Source organism: Diaphorina citri, unplaced genomic scaffold, assembly GCF_000475195.1.
Source record: "Diaphorina citri unplaced genomic scaffold, Diaci psyllid genome assembly version 1.1 scaffold1625, whole genome shotgun sequence".
Classification (NCBI taxonomy): Eukaryota; Metazoa; Arthropoda; class Insecta; order Hemiptera; family Psyllidae; genus Diaphorina; species Diaphorina citri.
This window is the reverse complement of record NW_007379051.1, coordinates 8,505-28,263: the sequence shown is the minus strand read 5'-3', so window position 1 is coordinate 28,263 and position 19,759 is coordinate 8,505. Positions and strand designations below refer to the sequence as shown.

General features: G+C 38.5%; 2 protein-coding genes across 2 annotated transcripts; one reads left to right on the top strand and one right to left on the bottom strand.

The window, feature by feature from the left end:
* The first annotated feature begins 4,754 nt into the window (after positions 1-4,754).
* LOC103516641 (probable tubulin polyglutamylase TTLL9) lies at positions 4,755-6,526 on the top strand. The gene is made up of 2 exons (XM_008481621.3): positions 4,755-6,200; positions 6,389-6,526. Exon 1 carries the CDS (start codon positions 4,845-4,847, stop codon positions 6,132-6,134), a length of 1,290 nt encoding a protein of 429 aa, XP_008479843.1. The 5' UTR covers positions 4,755-4,844; the 3' UTR covers positions 6,135-6,200; positions 6,389-6,526.
* Positions 6,208-7,505, bottom strand: LOC103516642. The gene is made up of 2 exons (XM_008481622.2): positions 6,908-7,505; positions 6,208-6,577 (listed from the first exon to the last, which is right to left on the bottom strand). Exons 1-2 carry the CDS (start codon positions 7,073-7,075, stop codon positions 6,347-6,349), a joined length of 399 nt encoding a protein of 132 aa, XP_008479844.1. The 5' UTR covers positions 7,076-7,505; the 3' UTR covers positions 6,208-6,346.
* Between the last annotated feature and the right edge of the window lie 12,254 nt (positions 7,506-19,759).

The following is a 19,759-nucleotide window of genomic DNA, read 5'->3' as shown; positions in this document are numbered from 1 at the left end:
ATTTTAAGACCGGTTTTAGCGTCATCTATGTTAAGCTACGCCGTGCAAGGCCAATAAATGGATGGGTGACTTAAAGTTAATTGAGTAATTGTGGGATTTTTTTTTCACATTTTCTCACACAATTGAGCTCTGATCTTGAAATTTGTCGCGACGACCTATGAACTCAAAGCGAGAAAGTTTTAGATAACACTTCAGTCGTTAATTTAAGACCGGTTTTAGCGTCATCTATGTTAAGCTACGCCGTGCAAGGCCAATAAATGGATGGGTGACTTAAAGTTAATTGAGTAATTTTGGGGGATTTTTTTCACATTTTCTCTCACAAATGAGCTCTGATCTCGAAATTTGTCGCGACGACCTTATGAACTCAAAGCGAGAAAGTTTTAGATAACACTTCAGTGGATCATTTAAGACCCGTTTTTGCGTTACCTATGTTAAGCTACGCCGAGGAAGGCCAATAAATGGATGGGTGACTTGCACACTATATTGGGAATAAAGGGAGTGCGGGCTCTAGTCTTGATTTTATAAATGGATGGGTGACTTGTACACTATATTGGGAATAAAGGGAGAACGGGCTCTAGTCTTGATTTTAAATCATTACATGAAAGTAAAATTAAAAAATCAAATCAAGAATAATAATAAACTGAATATTAAACAAATTAGGTAGGTACATAGGTATTCTTTAACCACGATCGAATAAACTACGGGCTAAAAAATTCCCGGAGGGACGGGCCCAGCTTGTTATTATTTAATTTAGTCACAAAAGCACAAAACGAGCGGAAAAAAATCCACATGTCAGTCGAGTGATTCCAATTAAAACACTTATCTTTGCCAAGGGTGTCATCTTGGATTTAGATTAGGCTGCCAGGTTTGATTGAGTGATGTTTGCCAGAGAGGGAATGATTCTAGGCAACAAATATGGCTGAGTTTGTACTTTGACTTCGTAAGTAGTGGCGGCTGTCGGACTTATGAGGTACATTTCAAATCAAATCACTGCATTACTAAGTGCCTCCTTTGCAATCAATTTCCATATTTCAATAATATTTTCAATGGTAGTGCTGCCACTGGTCGCTACTAAATGGTCTTCACGAGGCTGAGTGAAAATAAATCTCACATTGGTGAAATCTGAAATGCACCGGGGGAAAAAGTGGTGACAGGGTGACACAAGTTTAGGGTGGAAGAACTCTATTATTGGGTTACTTCCCCTGATATAGGCTTTTGGAATGCTATATTACAGTGTCGAGCTTCCCGATATAGAGTTCAATATTAGAGTGCCGGAACCCACTCACCCAATTGGGCTGCAGGCACCCTAGGTGACCCTAGTTTTTTTCTCAGTGTGTCTAATCAAAATACTCTCCCCATTTTACACACTCACCCCTCGTCACTGAGAATGAGTTTTTTTTTTTCTTCTGATATTACTAACGTAATGAATGTTTTGTAATGCAATCAACAGGTCTATTGTTCCCCATGAGAGAGGGAGAGAGAGAGACGACCCCAAAAATAGCCTACTTTATGGGGTAAAAATGCGTCGAAATGTTTCGTGTAATATACACACTGGCGTGCTCAGGCCCGAACTTGGCCTGGCGCACTGCCGTGCGCCTAAGATTAGATATAGGTACCTAATGGATTAGGTACCTACCTACTTGAGTAATTTTCTAAGCAATAAACAACTTAAATGAGACCAAGATTTATTATCTACTATCGAACAAAAAGTGGAGTCACCTGTCTCAATCGCGGGCGGCGACGGACGTAAAAAAATCTATATGTATTAGATCTTCAGGAAAGAGGGACGAGGTATGCATTATACTTTGCTTGTATGCATTATAATACTATTATACTATGCATTATACCTCTACCGATCTAAATTCTAAACTGTGATTATCGAATGTATAATTTATGATAATCAAGTGCCAAAGTATATCTAAATAAGTACTTGAAAAACAATAAACAATATAGACATGGAAGATTGAGATCTATTGTTTAATTCGAGTCCACATGTTCCTAGGCATCTATTAAAAATCTACATGTGTATGAAACGTAATCAAACACAGCTACCTCCACATCAAATAAGTTCCTACACCTTCATTCATACCAATAATGTTTTTATTATTATTATTTTTTTTTAAGAGGTGTGATAGAGGAAACTGTAACAGCTAAGGTTTTATTGTCCCGAAATCGAAGAAGAAGAAAAAACAGGATATAGGAGAAAGCTATAGCCGTTCCGAAAACGAAAATTATCTGTTCAGGAGAAAACGCGCCCCGGCGGGAATCGAACCCGCGGCCTAGCGCTTAGATTCCTTGAAAAAAGAATCCCAGTTTAGACAGTCCTGGCCTTTGGGGCAAGATCAGCACTCAGTAGGAACTTTCGCCAATGTTTTCTGAATTAATCCATTAAGAATCCCAGTTGGACAGTTCTAGGCTCTAGGCCAAACAATTCAAAAGTTTAGAGATAACAGTTACGTAGGCAGAAATCTTACAAAGAAAGATAAGGTATTAAGGTCTCCCTGAAAACACAAAACTCATTAGGAGTCAGCACAAGGCAGCAGTCACAAGATGGATCAGGACATCAGCTTGCTGACTTAAAGAAATGTATAAACTTTTTACATTTTTTTCTCCCTTCACAATTTAAAGCATTATCTCTGACTTATAATTAAACATATTAAAAAAGTTTTAGCACCACGCCCTCACGGGATATTGTCAAATTTTCACTTCCCCTACCAACTCGTTCCTTTCCTTCTCCTCCTCCTCTCGTTCCTTCCCTTACTTCCTTTCCCTCTCTCCTTCTCCCCTTAATTCACATCCCCTTCCTCCCAGATTCACATCTCTCCTATTCCTCCCCTTCCCTCCTCTCATGTGTTGGAGGAAAAGGAGACAGAACAAGAATGTGGAGGGAAGAGAATGTAAAGGGAGGGAATAAGATAGGAGATGGGAGGGAAAATTTTTAAGTGAAGTGATAAAAAAGTTTTAGCACCACGCCCTCACGGGATATTGTCAAATTTTCACTTCCCCTACCAACTCGTTCCTTTCCTTCTCCTCCTCCTCCTCCTCCTCTCGTTCCTTCCCTTACTTCCTTTTCTTCTCTCCTTCTCCGCTTAATTCACATCCCCTTCCTCCCACATTCACATCTCTCCTATTCCTCCCCTTCCCTCCTCCCATGTGTTGGAGGAATAGGAGGCTGAACAAGAATGTGGAGGGAAGAAAATGTAAAGGGAGGGAATAAGATAGGAGATGGGAGGGACAATTATTAAGTGAAGTGAAGGAATGTTTTAGGGATTTAGGGGCTGGAAGGGAATGTTACAGGAGAACGGGAGGGAATATCATAGATGAATGGGAGAGAATATTGTAAGGGAGAGGGAATTTCGTAGGAGATGGGAGGGAAAATTAGGGGAAGTAAGATAATTTTATTGTGGAATAGAAGGGAAGATTAAGGGAATGTTAGACGGGGCTAGGAGGGAATATTAGAGAAAGTGAGGGAATGTTAGGTTATGGGGGTAATGTTAGAAGGAGGGAGAGAAAGGGTTGATATTTTAAGGGATAGGAGGAAAAGGAGAGGGAATGTTAGGGGTATTTGTAAGGGAGAGGGAATTTTGTAGGAGATGGGAGGGAAAATTTTTAAGTGAAGTGAAGGAATGTTTTAGGGATTTAGGGGCTGGAAGGGAATGTTACAGGGGAATGGGAGAGAATATTGCAAGGGAGAGGGAATTTTGTAGGAGATGGGAGGGAAAATTTTTAAGTGAAGTGAAGGAATGTTTTAGGGATTTAGGGGCTGGAAGAGAATGTTACAGGGGAATGGGAGAGAATATTGTAAGGGAGAGGGAATTTCGTAGGAGATGGGAGGGAAAATTAGGGGAAGGAATAGAATTTCACTGTGGAATATAAGGGAAGATTAAGGGAATGTTAGACGGGGCTAGGAGGGAATGTTAGACAAAGTGAGGGAATGTTAGGTTATGGAGGTAATGTTAGAAGGAGGGAGAGAAAGGGATAGGAGGAAAAAGCGAGGGAATTGAAGGGAATGTTAGGGGTATGGGAGGGAATATCATAAGGGGATGTTAGAGGAAAGGAGGAAATGTTAGCGCAATGGGAGGGGATGTTTGGGGGAAGGGAGGGAATGTTAGCGAATGGGAGGGATTTTTCCGGGGGTATTATATTCCCGTGACAACGTTAAGTCTTTTCATTTCAACCTGTCATGTTTTTTTTTTTTTCTCCCCCTAAAACAGGTGCTATACGGATACGCAGCTAATCCCAGGTGGTTCACAAAAACTTGCCTGCGTTCTGTGGTGTGCCTCATGCATAGAATTTCCGTCATTTCAGAGTAGGTCTGCTCACTTACGAGGATGTATTTTGCTTGCTACCTCAAATCGAACCGAAAATTTTCGCTGGTGCCGTGTTAAAATTTGCTCCCTAAACATCAATTGTTTTTTGTTATTTAGAGACTGTTTTTTGAACTGAAAATTTGCATAGTTACTAATTGAAGTGTGCTTTTTAAGCTACGTGTATTTTCATTTTCGAATTTTGTGTGTATAAGTGGTTTTTTACCACTTTTTTATTTGATTGCTGAGTTTGGAAAAAATTTCCATCTCAAACTATATTTGGTTGCTAGGCAACGCTTTTTCTCCGGTGTTTGTTATTTAATTTTAATGAATTAGCTCGTCTTTATGGCGAGTGTTCCTATAGGGGGCTTGCTGTAATAATTATCATTTATGATTGTGCTTTTAACGGCACATACGTTGAAACTGGCCGCTATTTCACAATTAAAGTGTAGTCAAACTATCTGCAAATTAAAGTTTACTTTTATGATTTGAGTATTGCAATTATTTTCACTGCTTGTGATTTTAAAAGCTGTACGTATGGCAAATTCACTTGCAATTAGATTCAAAACAGAAGGTCAAACAAACAACACAGTCATTGAAGATGTTCTGAGAGGAAGACCAGGATGGATGCCAGTAGGTTCGGATGATACAAATTGGGACATCTTTTGGTGTGACTTGGCGACAACTAAACTGATTTTGGAAAGCTCAATGAAAAATCACCAAAAAATTGCTCATTACAGAAATTTTTATGAAATTTCGAGGAAGAATTATCTAGCCAGAAATCTGAAAAGATACAGAAGACAATGCGTTAAGAATGGCAACACTGAAGAAGCTGAACTGTCCAATGCAATGCCAATGACATTCGAAATACCCAGTGAAACTGCATTATTCCTTCAGGAGGCGAGACGAGATTCACACAACATGTGGATCGTGAAACCCTCAGGAGGCAGTCAAGGTAGAGGTATCTTATTATTTAAGAAGTTGAGTGAATTTGAAGAGTGGAGAGAAAACAAAGATTGGTCACCAAAAGAACGCAAGAGAAGTGATGATCCGAATGACATTGAACTCATACCAGAGGTTTATGTGGCTCAGAAGTATATCACTAATCCTTATCTTTTGGAAGGAAGGAAATTTGATATGAGGATGTACGTGTTAGTGACCTCATTTTCTCCTTTGACAGTATGGATAGCAAGAGATGGATTTGCAAGAATAGCAGGAATAAAGTACTGCAAGGATAACTTTGCTGATAACTGTATGCATCTGACCAATACAGCAATCCAGTTATCTGGAGAAAATTTGTCACAAGGACGCAAGTGGGATATCCAAAACTTACGACTCTTCCTGACAGCAATGCATGGTAGGGAAATTGTAGATGAACTGTTTCAGAAAATTGCCAAGGTGGTTATTACGGCACTGAAAAGTGTTGAGTGCATCATGATGGGCAATAAGCATTGCTTTGAACTCTTTGGATTCGACATCTTGTTGCAAGATAATCTGAACGTATGTTTATTAGAAGCAAATGCAGCACCCTCTATGAAAGCTACTGACGATCATGACTATAAATTAAAATATAATTTGATCCAGGATGCACTGAACGTGATTGATTTGGAAAAGAAGTTGACAGGAAAGGAGATTCGAGTTGGAGGATTTGACAAAATTTGGTGTGGTGGTCCTATTTATCAAATCAATAAAGGAATGAATGCACCTGAATTTTGCAAGAAGAGTAATTTCTATAATATGTACTTGGGTTGTGTTAATGATAGAGACGAGCAGCTAGAAGAAATGACCAAGTGGATGAACATTTTGAAAAAGGAGACAGTTATTTAATATTGCATATTGGGTTAAAAAAGCTTTCGACTACCTCGGCATTCCCCATTCCCTGGAATAACTAGGGTAAGAATAAATTTGTGCAAAAATCTTCCTTTATTCAAACCAAACGTCTAATAAATCGACTTTTCAACACCAGAAATTGGTACCAAAAACAAAATCTGCAGACTTTTTACTGTAGATAGAGCTCAAGGTCATCTGCATGAGACCATCTATTCAAATTCACATTTATCTGGATTATCTTTATTTTTCAGCGGTACAAATTCTCGTGCGCATGAGCTTTCTGTGAAAGAAAACGGTTTCGTGGGACGTTCGAAGGGATCAGGATCGTTGTTTGAGGCTGACAGACATTTCTTACGTGATGTCACAGAATTGAATTCCATCCAAGGTTCCACGACAAGGCGGACTCCATGAAATACTCGACCATTGTATTTGTCGATGATCTGTGGACGGAAAACCCGTAGGTATTATTAATTAATATTAATAGACCGATCGAGTGTGGCTGTCTTTTGTAAGAAAGCACTGATTAAAGGTTCAAGTTAGGAAAAAATTGAAGTTCAAGTTATGAATAGCAAATCATCACCTACATATGTACTTTCAAAAGCCATTGTGTTTAAAAATGTAGCCCTAAACTTAAAAGCCCTGAATAGATTACTGATCCAATGTCACAAAGACACTGACCAAATAACTTCAATGTATGATTATTATCTATGTACTTTGATAAACATCGAGTCAATTGAGTGACTAGTAATAGATCGATAAAAAGTCCTCACCTTGTCTGCTACACATTGATCCACGCATACCACTCTTATGCGATCTGGGGTCTCCAAGCTTTCCATTCTGCTGATGGTGAAGTTATCCCTCTTGAACATTTCACGTAGATCCCTGGCAGTGATATTAGATGGAATGTGTGCGATGAAGAGTGAATTTGCCATTGCCATTCGATCAGAAATTCAGAATATTGAGGACTGTGTGCGATTGTTTTTCAACTTGCAGCAATGATACACATTTACAAATGCCGATGCCGTCGAGTTCAATAGACACTGGCTTGAAATTTTCAGGCTATTTTAGAATTCGTTGAACTTTTCTAGGTTGAGTTTATGGGCATGTTTATGGTGATAGGGGATACACCGTTTTGCCAAAAATTCTACAAGACCATCATGTTACATAGGTTTATTAAGTTGGTGAGTGGTGAACTCTTGAAGTTCGCCAAAGAGGCGATTAAAACGTTTGTGCGCATTAGTTCCACTTGATTTTGGTTCTCTATACTTGATGCTTCGTGTACATTACATCTGATGGGTACAGATGCCTGCCTGATTCTGTAATCTGTATAATCAGCGTATTTGTAAGCATGAAAAAATAATGTTGCATAAAAATTATACACATAATGGCTCATACCTGACTTATGCTCGAATAAATTTATTTTATTTTGTATACAGATCAGATCGTCCGTTATTACCCCATTAATTGAAAGTAATGATCTTGCCCCGGGGAATTGAAAAATATCTGTGCTTACCGCGCCCTGGCTTCCATGATAAAGCTCGCTTGAAATATTCATTTCTGCTACCGGAGAATTATCTGCACTGGACTGGCGGGATAATTACCCTGTGCACCAGCAGACTTCTCGTTCCTTGACATCCGGCCTGCAGGCAACAGGAGAAGATAAAGAACTCCTCCTAGCCGTCAAGAATCCATTGCACGTCTGGAGGCATACCAGATACCAGCATAGCTTCATGTTAGGCTCCTTGAGAACGGGCATTAATCTTGCCTCTACCATGTACTTTGCAGCTACCAGCTACCTGTTTTAGCGTCATTTCTCCTTACAAATTCAATTAAGAGTGCCATTATTAATCTCAAGTCTAAAATCTTTCTAGCTCCAGGCCAACAACCAACAATTCAAAGTGGGCTTTTTAGCGAGAAATCTATGGGAAAAACTAAAAAGTCCAGGTTCTACATAATCTGTTCCTTCATATTTAGCGCCCCGCATTAATCTTTCCAAGTTATTACTTGTGAACAGACCAAATGGTTAAAACTTTGGTTGTTATGTAAGTACATACTTATCTACCTATGCAGAATTTCATGCTGCGCCGCGCTTTCTGAATTTGATTACCCTCACTACTACTTGCAAGATGATAGGTATACAAATAAATTGATATCGTTACGTCCTAGTATCACTGCATGGGGTACCCATAAATATGTGACCAATTAAAAGCACTTGCTTACCGAAATGTTTAATACATGAGCAGAAGTCAACAGTCATCTCCTTTGAGCTCATCAAAACGAAAATAATGGTGTGAATTGAATCTGATAAAATGTTGTATAAACGATGTCTTTTATATTCCGTCAAAATAGAAAGGCTTGAAATTTCCTAATAAAATTTACTGTCCAATGTCCATATTTGTCTCTCGAATCTCATTAGATGTCGCACACGCTTACAGAGATCTTCTCGAGATGTGACGAGGATTAGGTTAGTATATCGGTAAAACTATAAAATAGTGGATGTGTCATATTACTAGGCTTGCCAAACGTCCCGAATGGGCCGGGACAGTCCCGAAATTCAAGGGGTGTCCCGGCGTCCCGTTCAGTTTTTCATTTTGGGGCGTTTTGTCCCGAATTTCCGTTTTTGTCCCAGAAAAAATTCGGGACGCGTTTTTTAACTTTAAAATTAGGTACCTCTATAAATCAGAATTTGTTCTTAACTTGTTTAAATTTGTCATGCTTTCATCAGTTTGCTCTTCCACTTTGCTAAACCTTTATAAACAAGAAAATGTTGTATTAAACCGCCATGAAAGACAAGAAAGAACATAAAAAATCTGGTGTGAACATCACACGACTTTCCTTATCCTATTGAATGATGCTTATTAGAGTGTTCTTTTACAGTATCTCTAACCGTTTTGTCGCTATAGCTGAAAACCGCCAAAAAACGGTCGAAATCTGACCAAAAGCGGTCAAAATACCGCCAAGCGCAGCAACCATCTCAACCAAACGTTTTGTGTTGCATCCTTGTCACATTTGTGAACTACATACCAAATTTCAAGTCTCTAGCTCATACCATTCCCGAGATATTGTTAAATTACACAGAAAACCGCCAAAAAGCGGTAAAATGCCGCCAACCGTAGCACCGGTCTTAACCAAAAGTTTCGTGTCGCATCCTTGTCACATTTGAAAGCTACATACCAAATTTCAAGTCTCTAGCTCTTGACCGTTCCTCCGAGATACTTTGTTTACTGACAGACCAGACAGACACCGACAGACAGACAGCACACATCAGATGGCTGAAATTTGTTATATAGTGCTCTAGGGAAGCCTGAAAACGTGCTTTTGGCGACTAAAAACTGACCATCGAAATCTGACCGCTATTAACCATTACTTTCCTTACTATGAGGATAAGGAAGAAAAATGAGGCTGGTCCTTGGAGTTCCTCGTTTCATCCAGGTTCCGACTGTATTTTTTTATCTGTTTTTAAATTAGGTATGTTATCCTATCCTATGTACATATCGTACCTATGTGATTTGCGATTATTGTTCGGGATTTTGGCGATTATGTTGCGGATTTGCCCGATTAGTTCCGGTTTCGCGTTATGTGTCCGGTTTCGCGATTTTTTCGCGGATTTTCGTGATTATGTTCGCGATTTCGCGATTATGTTCGCGATTTCGCGATTATGTTCTCGATTTCGCGATTATGTTTGCGGATTTCGCGATATGTTCGCGGATGTCGCGAGAGTATATTCGCGCCGGATTTCGCGATTATTGTTCGCGGATTTCGCGATTTTGTTCGCGGATTTCGGCGATTATGTTCGCGGATTTCGCGATTTTTGTTCGCGGATTGCGATTATACTCGCGGATTTCGCGATTATGTTCGCGGATTTCGCGATTATGTTCGCGGATTTTGGCGATTGAGATTCATGTTCGCGGATTCGCGATTATGTTCGCGGATTTCGGCGATTATGTTCGCGGATTTGGCGATTATGTTCGCGGGATTTGGACGATTATGTTCGCGGATTTGGTGATTTTGTTCGCGGATTTGGCGATTTTGTTCGCGGATTTGGTGATTTTGTTCGCGGATTTGGCGATTTTGTTCGCGGATTTGGCGATTATGGTCGCGGATTTGGCGATTTTGTTCGCGGATTTGGCGATTATGGTCGCGGATTTGGCAATTATGTTCGCGGATTCGCGTCCCGAATCGGCATTTTGGATATTTGGCAAGCCTACATATTACCCATATGAAAATAATACCTACAAAGATGGAATAGGTATTCCAAATAATGGACTTTACATTAGATCGCCGCGCCGCCAACAGTTGGATATTTTAGTTCTCAGGTGTTTCATATCATTCAGATCTGTGGGGTTTAAATATGGACTTGATCTCTTGAAAGTTGAAAGGTCCAGATAAAGATTTATCTATGGTAAGCCTGGTACGAGTAGGGTAATTTTGAAATTGCTCTAAAACCATCGCGTCAATTTTCGTTTCCAAAATTCAGAGTGGATGTGGTCCTGATTTATCTATGGTAAGCCTGGTACGAGTAGGGTAATTTTGAAATTGCTCTAAAACCATCGCGTCAATTTTCGTTTCCAAAATTCAGATTGGATGTGGTCCTCTAAAGCTAAAGAAGTTCTCAGCAACTGATGACTGGTACTTTATTGTTTGAAAATACAGCGTCCATATCCAGGCTGTTGAATAAGACAATAGTTCACAGAACTGGACTAAAATGATAACTACTGGCCATTGTTAAGTTGATTGATTCTAGAATGTTCGTTTGTTTCTTTTGGTGCTTAATGTCCTTATTGTGCTGGTAACCAGGCTGTTGAATAAGACAATAGTTCACAGAACTGGACTAAAATGATAACTACTGGCCATTGTTAAGTTGATTGATTCTAGAATGTTTGTTTGTTTCTTTTGGTGCTTAATGTCCTTATTGTGCTGGTATGTTTTTAATTTCCACTTTCCAAAAGCTCATAAATATTTCTGCAGTTGGCAAAAATGAAGGAACCTTTCGGTCCACATGGTTACGTAGCTCCAAGTTCCTGCGCCAGGATATTCTATTTTATGCAGAAGAGGAGTGAAAAGGAGTCAAACTTGATTTGGGACTATCAGGTTTTTGATTCCTTATGCTGCTGGTGACTCTATTGTTTCCAAAGACTCATATATGCCGTTCTTCGCATGAAATTTTTAGAACGCCACGAATACCTAATAGACACCTTTCCTTTTTCGAAGATGGAAAAAACAATCTGATTGTTTTAACAAGCCACAACACAGAAGTCAATTGAGTAGGGTTATTTTGAATTCCTATTTGATTTTTTTTTTTTTTTTTTTTTTTTTTTGTAAATTTCACAGAACAAAATTTCTACACTTAATAGTGAGTTGGTGAAATATTTTGACTGACCAGTGGCGAATATAGGAAGTTCCACAAAAAGTTATTATAATATAAGATGGATTTTTTCCAGAGATTTGATAGAGGGAACTGTGACTGATATGGTCTTATCGCGTATCGTCCTGAAAGCGAAGAGAGAAGGAATATGGGATAGGTAAAAGCCAGTCGTCCCCAAAACAAAAATTATATACCTACAAAACTAGGTACATTGTTGTTGAAATAAATTTCGCAGAATTTGAAATGCCAAGTTTACGGTCATATGTACTAGAAAATAGCTAGAAAACTCATTCAATGTCCGAGCTGGAAGTTTTATTTCAATAATAAAAATTTTACAATACATATTTGATATGTATTGTACCACTATTGTATCGACAGATTCTACACTATTATCTAGGTATTAATTGCATCGTTATTGGTTCTACCTCGTATCATCTCGTATCATTTTCCATAAATTTCAAATTCCTATTAAAACATTCCAGGGAGTGAGTCATCTCCACTATTCGTCTCTGTGTGTAATTGTTTCAGACCGTATGCTTACAATGTGGTGGTTACTAATAAAATGACGGTAAAGGGGTAACAATTACGGACTTAATAATAGTAATAGAGGACGTCTAATGGGTCTATTCTGATCCAAGAAAATTGTAGATATTGATTTCCAATGGAATGGAATGTGAGGAATTCGTACGAACCGATTTTTAGTCGATTGGTTGAACATACGTTATTGATCCAAGAAAATTGTAGATATTGATTTCCAATGGAATGGAATGTGAGGAATTCGTACGAACCGATTTTTAGTCGATTGGTTGAACATATGTTATTGTTTAGATTTAGATATACCTTCTCGTAGGTATATTGAGGACTTGGCACTATGGTTTTGTGATATTTTATCCTTATTAAATCTAGGTGTGTAGACTGTACCTAGGTCTGTAGACTGTACAAAAGATAGGAAGAAAGAAAATCTAGGATATATGGATATTAAATCTCGAACTTTTTCGTAAGAGAGAGAAACAAGCAATAAAATTTATTGACGGACTGCCCAAATTTGGGTTGCCAAAAGGAGACAGCATGAATTTCAGATCAAATTGTTACAGCTTAAAATAAACTATGGACCTGGTAGGTATTTTTTCCTTCCTCTCTCTTCTTTTTACTCAAGTTTCATGTAATTGTAAAAAGATACTAGTAGGTAGTAGGAAGATTCTGATAATTATTCGTCTTCCATCTCCATGCTGATCTTGTTGTTCTCGAGACAACAGAACCTGAGAGAATAATCTCGGACGAAAAATTTTGATTCCGAAGATAATTTTCTCTGCAGGCAGAAAAAAACATTACTAATTACAATAAATCTTGACAAGAAAAATACCAGTAGCTCGATAGACTGCCACGGGCTTAGAGACTACGGGTTCAGGCCTGGTTTCAGACCAATTTTTTTACATGCAAATTCGTTTACCCGTACATGCTTTTATTTAACTGAGATGTCTATTTGTTTGTGTGTTTTGTATGGCTCAAATCTTGTGACTAGCTTTTGAACTTTTGGTCTGGGCCGATTGACTTTACACTTGGTATTATAGGTAGACTAGACTTATGATGATCTTTTTTCTATTCTTTCTGATTTAGCCTAATTCAATTGACATGTCCTGACAGTCAACCTATTCAATTCATGTCACAATTAAGTCATGAGACTCATGAGCATTTCGATACCTCCGTTTGTAAAACATTCCGCCGCGCCGTGCGCCCGCGCGCGATGCACCATGAATTTTTCACAAACTTTCTTATCAATTTTGCAAAGTTTTTTCATAAACATTGCAAACAACCTCATCAACATTTTGCAAAAAACCTCAACAACCATTACATAGCTTATAGATCGGAGATTTCCTACAGTCGAACCTGCACCGGCTCACTACTAGGCTTTGTAATAAAAATAAAAGTTTTGACTCTATGATTATCTAGAAAGAATCATTTCTAGTGCCCATAAATTTGAAAACACTCGAAGAGAATATTATACAGAAAACTGAACACTGGTAGCTAGATCATGCACTTTCTAGTGCCCATAAATTTGAAAACACTCGAAGAGAATATTATACAGAAAACTGAACACTGGTAGCTAGATCATGCACTCCTACGTCCTACGTCTAGGTAATAGAAGCATAGGAACCCGGCTATCTACCTATCAACCTGGGATACGTACATACAACTTCAATAAAAAATTGTTCCCCATCCACATACAAGGTGAATGTGCAAGAAACAGTATCAGTACATCAGATGGATTGCTTATATCATGCTGAAAAACTGGAGTGATATTCATAAAATCAAGCGTGCGGAGGCTCGCGAAAGTAAAAAGGGTTACAATTTTACAAAAGAAATCCTTCATCCCAAAAAAAAAAAATCATGGGATTTTTTTTTTTTTTTTTTTTATAGAGGAAACTGTAACTAAGGTCTTATCGTCGCGAAAGCGAAGGAAGACAGGATTGAAGAAAGCCTGCCGTTCCGAGAACGAACCTTATCCGTTCAGGATAAAATTCAAGAGTTAGGTATTAATTTATTTGAAACCACCCTGTATACATGATATTCATATGGAGTGTACGAGGGTACCTATTAGCTGTTATAGTCATTCAAAGCTTTAAAGAAAACCAGTTCACAGTTCAATAATAATAAACTTGTTAACCCTTCATCACTTGGATTTTAGAGCTTTTTACACGAAACTTTGTCGTCGCTCGATTTACCTTTCGAGATAATTTTGAATGTACGAATTGACTTTTTCTTGGACAGATTTTCAGTGCCAAAGTGGAGAGAAAGAAATTAAGACAGAATTAGGTTCTCAGAACGAACTAGAAGAGAGATGACCCCACATATCCAACTGAATGAGGATCACATACAATTCCATTCCTCAGTTGGTAATTTGGTATTTAAACTCGCGAACACTACCAAAAGAGGTAGCGACCAAATTGAATTAGGTAGTTATAAGGAAGAGAGATGTATCTGCTGAGTGTGACGAAAACAAAAGTAGTAGTAGACACGTTTCGGCTTTCTATAGTCAGATTCTTTGGCTTTTTATCCTTGGTTCATGACTGTGCTCAATGTCCAGCTTTTCCTCAAAGTACATTCGAGTACATAACTCCAAAGAGCTTTTCAGCTCTACGTCAAAAGTAGATAGCTACTTGGGAAGTTATTAGCTGTTTCATGAATCTTTTTTCTTAACTGTGACTGACCGTGACATTACTTTCAAAATTTGGTCCCATTTTCCATACAAGAGCTTTTCAGCTCTACGTCAAAAGTAGATAGCTACTTGGGAAGTTATTAGCTGTTTCATGAATCTTTTTTCTTAACTGTGACTGACTGTGACATTACTTTCAAAATTTGGTCCCATTTTCCATACTTCGCAGGGACGGGTTAATATTGAGAAGCACTAAGATATTATTATGTGGTAGCCAGAGCGGAGTGGTCGCTAGCAACTAGCTACTGGATTCTGGAGCTATCTATCTCCCAGATAATGTCAAAATGTACCTTATCAAAGCACGGTGCTAATGTCGGTTTGGTCCTGGGATATTCTTTGGAGTCTCCGAACTCTTGCTACCACAGGAAAACAAGAAAACAGGTACACTATTCAAGTATTCATCGAACGAAGTAAGGTTTGATTTTGCACTCGATTTCTTTGTTGTTTTCTTTTCAGGGCCCGATTCCCGAAAGGTGATCAACTAATCATATCTACTTTTAACGCGAATGGACTGACATTTTTTTTTATATAGGATTTACCTATTATGTATTTATCATTAGATTCATTAGGACCAAATGAGAATAAGGAAAAAGAGAAGCATTTCGCTCAACCAGTCCAGAGAAGACACCCTGTACGTCGTAAAAGCCATGATTTCCGATATTTTCGCCATTTTCGGGGAAATGGTGTGACTAAAGACCGAAGGATTGTTCCAATTTCCATTTCAATATGGCGTTACAGTAGTGTTTGGGTTCATGACTCACCAAATTAAACACATGCTCAACATACTTCGTATAGGCACGATTTAGTACATAGGCGGTGTACTTATTCACCATTTACGTAGGCAATTCTATGTGGGTACATTAAAACATTTTCAAAGGACAGAGGTACCGAAGAGAACAGGAGTGAATTTGACGTCACAGAATTAGCATAAAATCGACTGCAGTAAAATTTACAATAATTTGACTGTCAAAGTACTTGGTATCTACACGTGAGTAGGATAGGTCAGGACAAAACAAAATCGTCATACTACTGTTATTTCTCAGGAGTCTTAAAGACTTTGTTTACAAAGGACAGAGGTACCGAAGAGAACAGGAGTGAATTTGACGTCACAAAATTAGCATAAAATCGACTGCAGTAAAATTCACAATAATTTGACTGTCAAAGTACTTGGTATCTACACGTGAGTAGGATAGGTCAGGACAAAACAAAATCGTTCTAGTTTTGAGTTGGGTGTTTACTAATATCTGACTGTTATCATACTTTCCGATCAATCAGTTTACACAGTGTACGTATCTATAGGCAGAATAAGTTATTCATTATAGGTAGGTAGCCTTTTACAGCCAAATCTACAGAGTTGTGTTAAAGTTTTTCCTCATCTCTGAGAATGCTTTTTAATTTAATTTATTTGACATTTATTTATTATTCACATATCACATAAACTTGTACAGCCAATTCTAGAAGAGCTTTCGTCACAATCTGCATATACCTCCCCCTAACATCTTCCTCTTCCTTGATCCGTACCCTCTCACTCAGTGTTTTATTTCTGAGCTAAGCGTTGTTATTATAAGTGTGGTTTCAACGTTTTATACCTAATGGCTTCCATTAAACTCTGTAGGTATTCCAAACAGTCCACACATGAATGTTGTTATATTTAGACATGCAAACTGCAGTTTAACAAGATAACACATGATTCAATGGCACTCTAATACAGGGTTCTTGAAAAAAATTGATCCCGAAACCTTTGGGACATCTAGAATGCAATAACAAGGAGAAAAGAAAGAATTTTAAATTGTGTTGCGATATTAAATCTCGAACTTTTTCGTAAGAGAGAGAAACAAGCAATAAAATTTATTGACGGACTGCCCAAATTTGGGTTGCCAAAAGGAAAAAAGGAGTCCAATCAACCTTGTGAGGTGACTAGCGGTTTCATGCTTTAAAATTTCATCAAATTCATCAAGTTTCCAAGTTGACCAAGAGCGTTCTGACCTTTCTGGGCGTAAAGAGATGAAGAAAAAAAATTTCAGATCAAATTGTTACAGCTTAAAATAAACTATGGACCTGGTAGGTATTTTTTCCTTCCTCTCTCTTCTTTTTACTCAAGTTTCATGTAATTGTAAAAAGATACTAGTAGGTAGTAGGAAGATTCTGATAATTATTCGTCTTCCATCTCCATGCTGATCTTGTTGTTCTCGAGACAACAGAACCTGAGAGAATAATCTCGGACGAAAAATTTTGATTCCGAAGATAATTTTCTCTGCAGGCAGAAAAAAACATTACTAATTACAATAAATCTTGACAAGAAAAATACCAGTAGCTCGATAGACTGCCACGGGCTTAGAGACTACGGGTTCAGGCCTGGTTTCAGACCAATTTTTTTACATGCAAATTCGTTTACCCGTACATGCTTTTATTTAACTGAGATGTCTATTTGTTTGTGTGTTTTGTATGGCTCAAATCTTGTGACTAGCTTTTGAACTTTTGGTCTGGGCCGATTGACTTTACACTTGGTATTATAGGTAGACTAGACTTATGATGATCTTTTTTCTATTCTTTCTGATTTAGCCTAATTCAATTGACATGTCCTGACAGTCAACCTATTCAATTCATGTCACAATTAAGTCATGAGACTCATGAGCATTTCGATACCTCCGTTTGTAAAACATTCCGCCGCGCCGTGCGCCCGCGCGCGATGCACCATGAATTTTTCACAAACTTTCTTATCAATTTTGCAAAGTTTTTTCATAAACATTGCAAACAACCTCATCAACATTTTGCAAAAAACCTCAACAACCATTACATAGCTTATAGATCGGAGATTTCCTACAGTCGAACCTGCACCGGCTCACTACTAGGCTTTGTAATAAAAATAAAAGTTTTGACTCTATGATTATCTAGAAAGAATCATTTCTAGTGCGAGACCTTTTCTTCGAAAAGCTCCAATAGAAGCAAGTGCATGGCCATTGGACCAACCTTTCTTTTAGCTAGGTAGAAATGTATTATGTAGGTAGGTTCTTACTGAAGATATACCCACAGCTTACTGAGGATTAACCCCATCCAGCATCTTTCAAGAGAGCTCCTATGTAACGTCAACTAGACATGGATTAGTCACCCGAAACAGCATCATTCAAACTTCAAATCTTTGGTACTCGGGGCTAAGAACATAATACCCTTCTGCCCACCTAGAGATTTCTAAGGGTAGCATTTAGCTTCCATCAAGAGCCCATTCCCAAAGCTTCTTACCGAATAAATTTCAACTTAATTATACACCCTTCCTTTCAGTCAGGATCAAAAATGTTTTAATAACTCACTTCTTGTTGATGACGATTTAATCAAAATCTTTCAAACCAGTTCTGGGATGAGGACATTATTTCCAGTCCTTGTAGCAGGGTGATAAGAAGTAGGTAGAGTATTTTATTTAGGTAGGCAGCTCCTGAAAACTTCTTCAGGCAGGTACTTAGCGTTTTTCCTAATCCCAGTACCTACTTTGTTTCCCTAGCTCATCTTTTTGTTAATTTTTTCAATGATCAGGCAATGCGAATATTTTTCTAAAATCAGACGAAAAGATCTACAAGTAAATTCCATGAGAAGCTACTTATCATTAAGTAATTCAATAAAAGTGATCCATGACCATTGACTGTAAAGACATCAGAATGGTCATTGACTACTAACCCGCAGATTGAAAGGTCCGACCGCATACCAGCACGTCCTATGTTCCATCAACACCTCTTGTCCAATCCTAACCGAACATAATATAACTTACCTATCTCCTTGCATCCAGCGATAGAATCTATAAAATGCAAATTTCCTCTCGGTTCCACCTTCTGGTTCAATGATTTACTTATATCTTGAAAGTTCGCAGAATGGCAAATGCCCACCGATTCAATATCAGGTAGCAGCTTCAGATCATAAAAGATATTAAAAGTTAAGTATACTTGGCTTCCTATATATTCTGATGTGGTGTGCCATGCTGCCATATTACCTGGAGTCCTCCCTCCTGATCCTCGCAGCACAACAAGGGTCATCAACTTTGAAAGCTCTTCGGTCTGTAAACGCTCAAACTTCCCTAGATATCAACGCGAAGTGTGATTTTCCCCGTTCACACTGCAAAAGTACTTGAACTCTCATTGAATGCGAATTGAAATGAAAAATTAGTTGTGAAATTTTCGACCCCACATGCTCTAGGCCTAGGACAGGATTTTCATTCGAGGGCAATGACTTCTGCACAGTTCAAATATTTACACAACCGGTGGATAGAAAACCTAGACAAACCTAGAATCTATTGATCTTTTTGAGTGTCACTGACAAAACCCTATACCTACATATGTCCGATATTGTCTGGTATTATCTGATACAAAAGTGGGACAGTAACAGAACTATAATGTACCTACATCTATTGTTGCGTCTTTCTCTTCAAAGGGTGGCAGATTACTAGTTATAAGGAGTGGAAAAAAATGCACTTTGAATAAAGTCCACGACTTCCTTCTTACAAAGGGGTGTATCTTCACAAGTTCACAATCTTCACCGAGCTTATTCAATGATTGATGGATCCAAACCCGGGGACCTTGGTACAGAAGAGGTCACCGGCCTTAGCATGTTTATGTTCGTGGTCCTAGGTACCTCCTCCAGCACGTACCCGAGTACCCATCAAGACACAACTTTAATTGCTTCGAGCAAAATCATTTTCAATAAATAAGTAGGTAGGAAGATAGGTACATCAAGAACAGAAGCTGGGATACCAGCCACAAGACTTTATAGATCACTTTAGGAGCCACGACCGGGGGCTTGATGTGTTGGGTGCAGCATATTGGTACTGGGGAAATAATTCAAGGAGAATCGCTAGCCGGCAGCAGCGGCGGCGGAAAAGGGACTGTATATTTTGATACTGTCCAAAAAGGGATTGTCTGAAGACAACCTACACCGGATCACGGGCACCATCCGATTGTGGCGCAACCCAAAATTCCAATCGATACCGCAAGCTCCCTTGAGGTAGCAAAGTTCTGTTAGCAATCCTATATGGTCATTTTGAAGCTGACTCCGTCACCT

Coding starts and splice junctions, on each gene's coding strand:
- LOC103516641 (XM_008481621.3), top strand. CDS start 4,845: ATGGCAAATTCACTTGCAATTAGATTCAAAACAGAAGGTCAAACAAAC.
- LOC103516642 (XM_008481622.2), bottom strand. CDS start 7,075: ATGGCAATGGCAAATTCACTCTTCATCGCACACATTCCATCTAATATC. Junction 6,578..6,907: donor ATCAATGTGTAGCAGACAAG/GTGAGGACTTTT, acceptor TTCCGTCCACAG/ATCATCGACAAATACAATGG.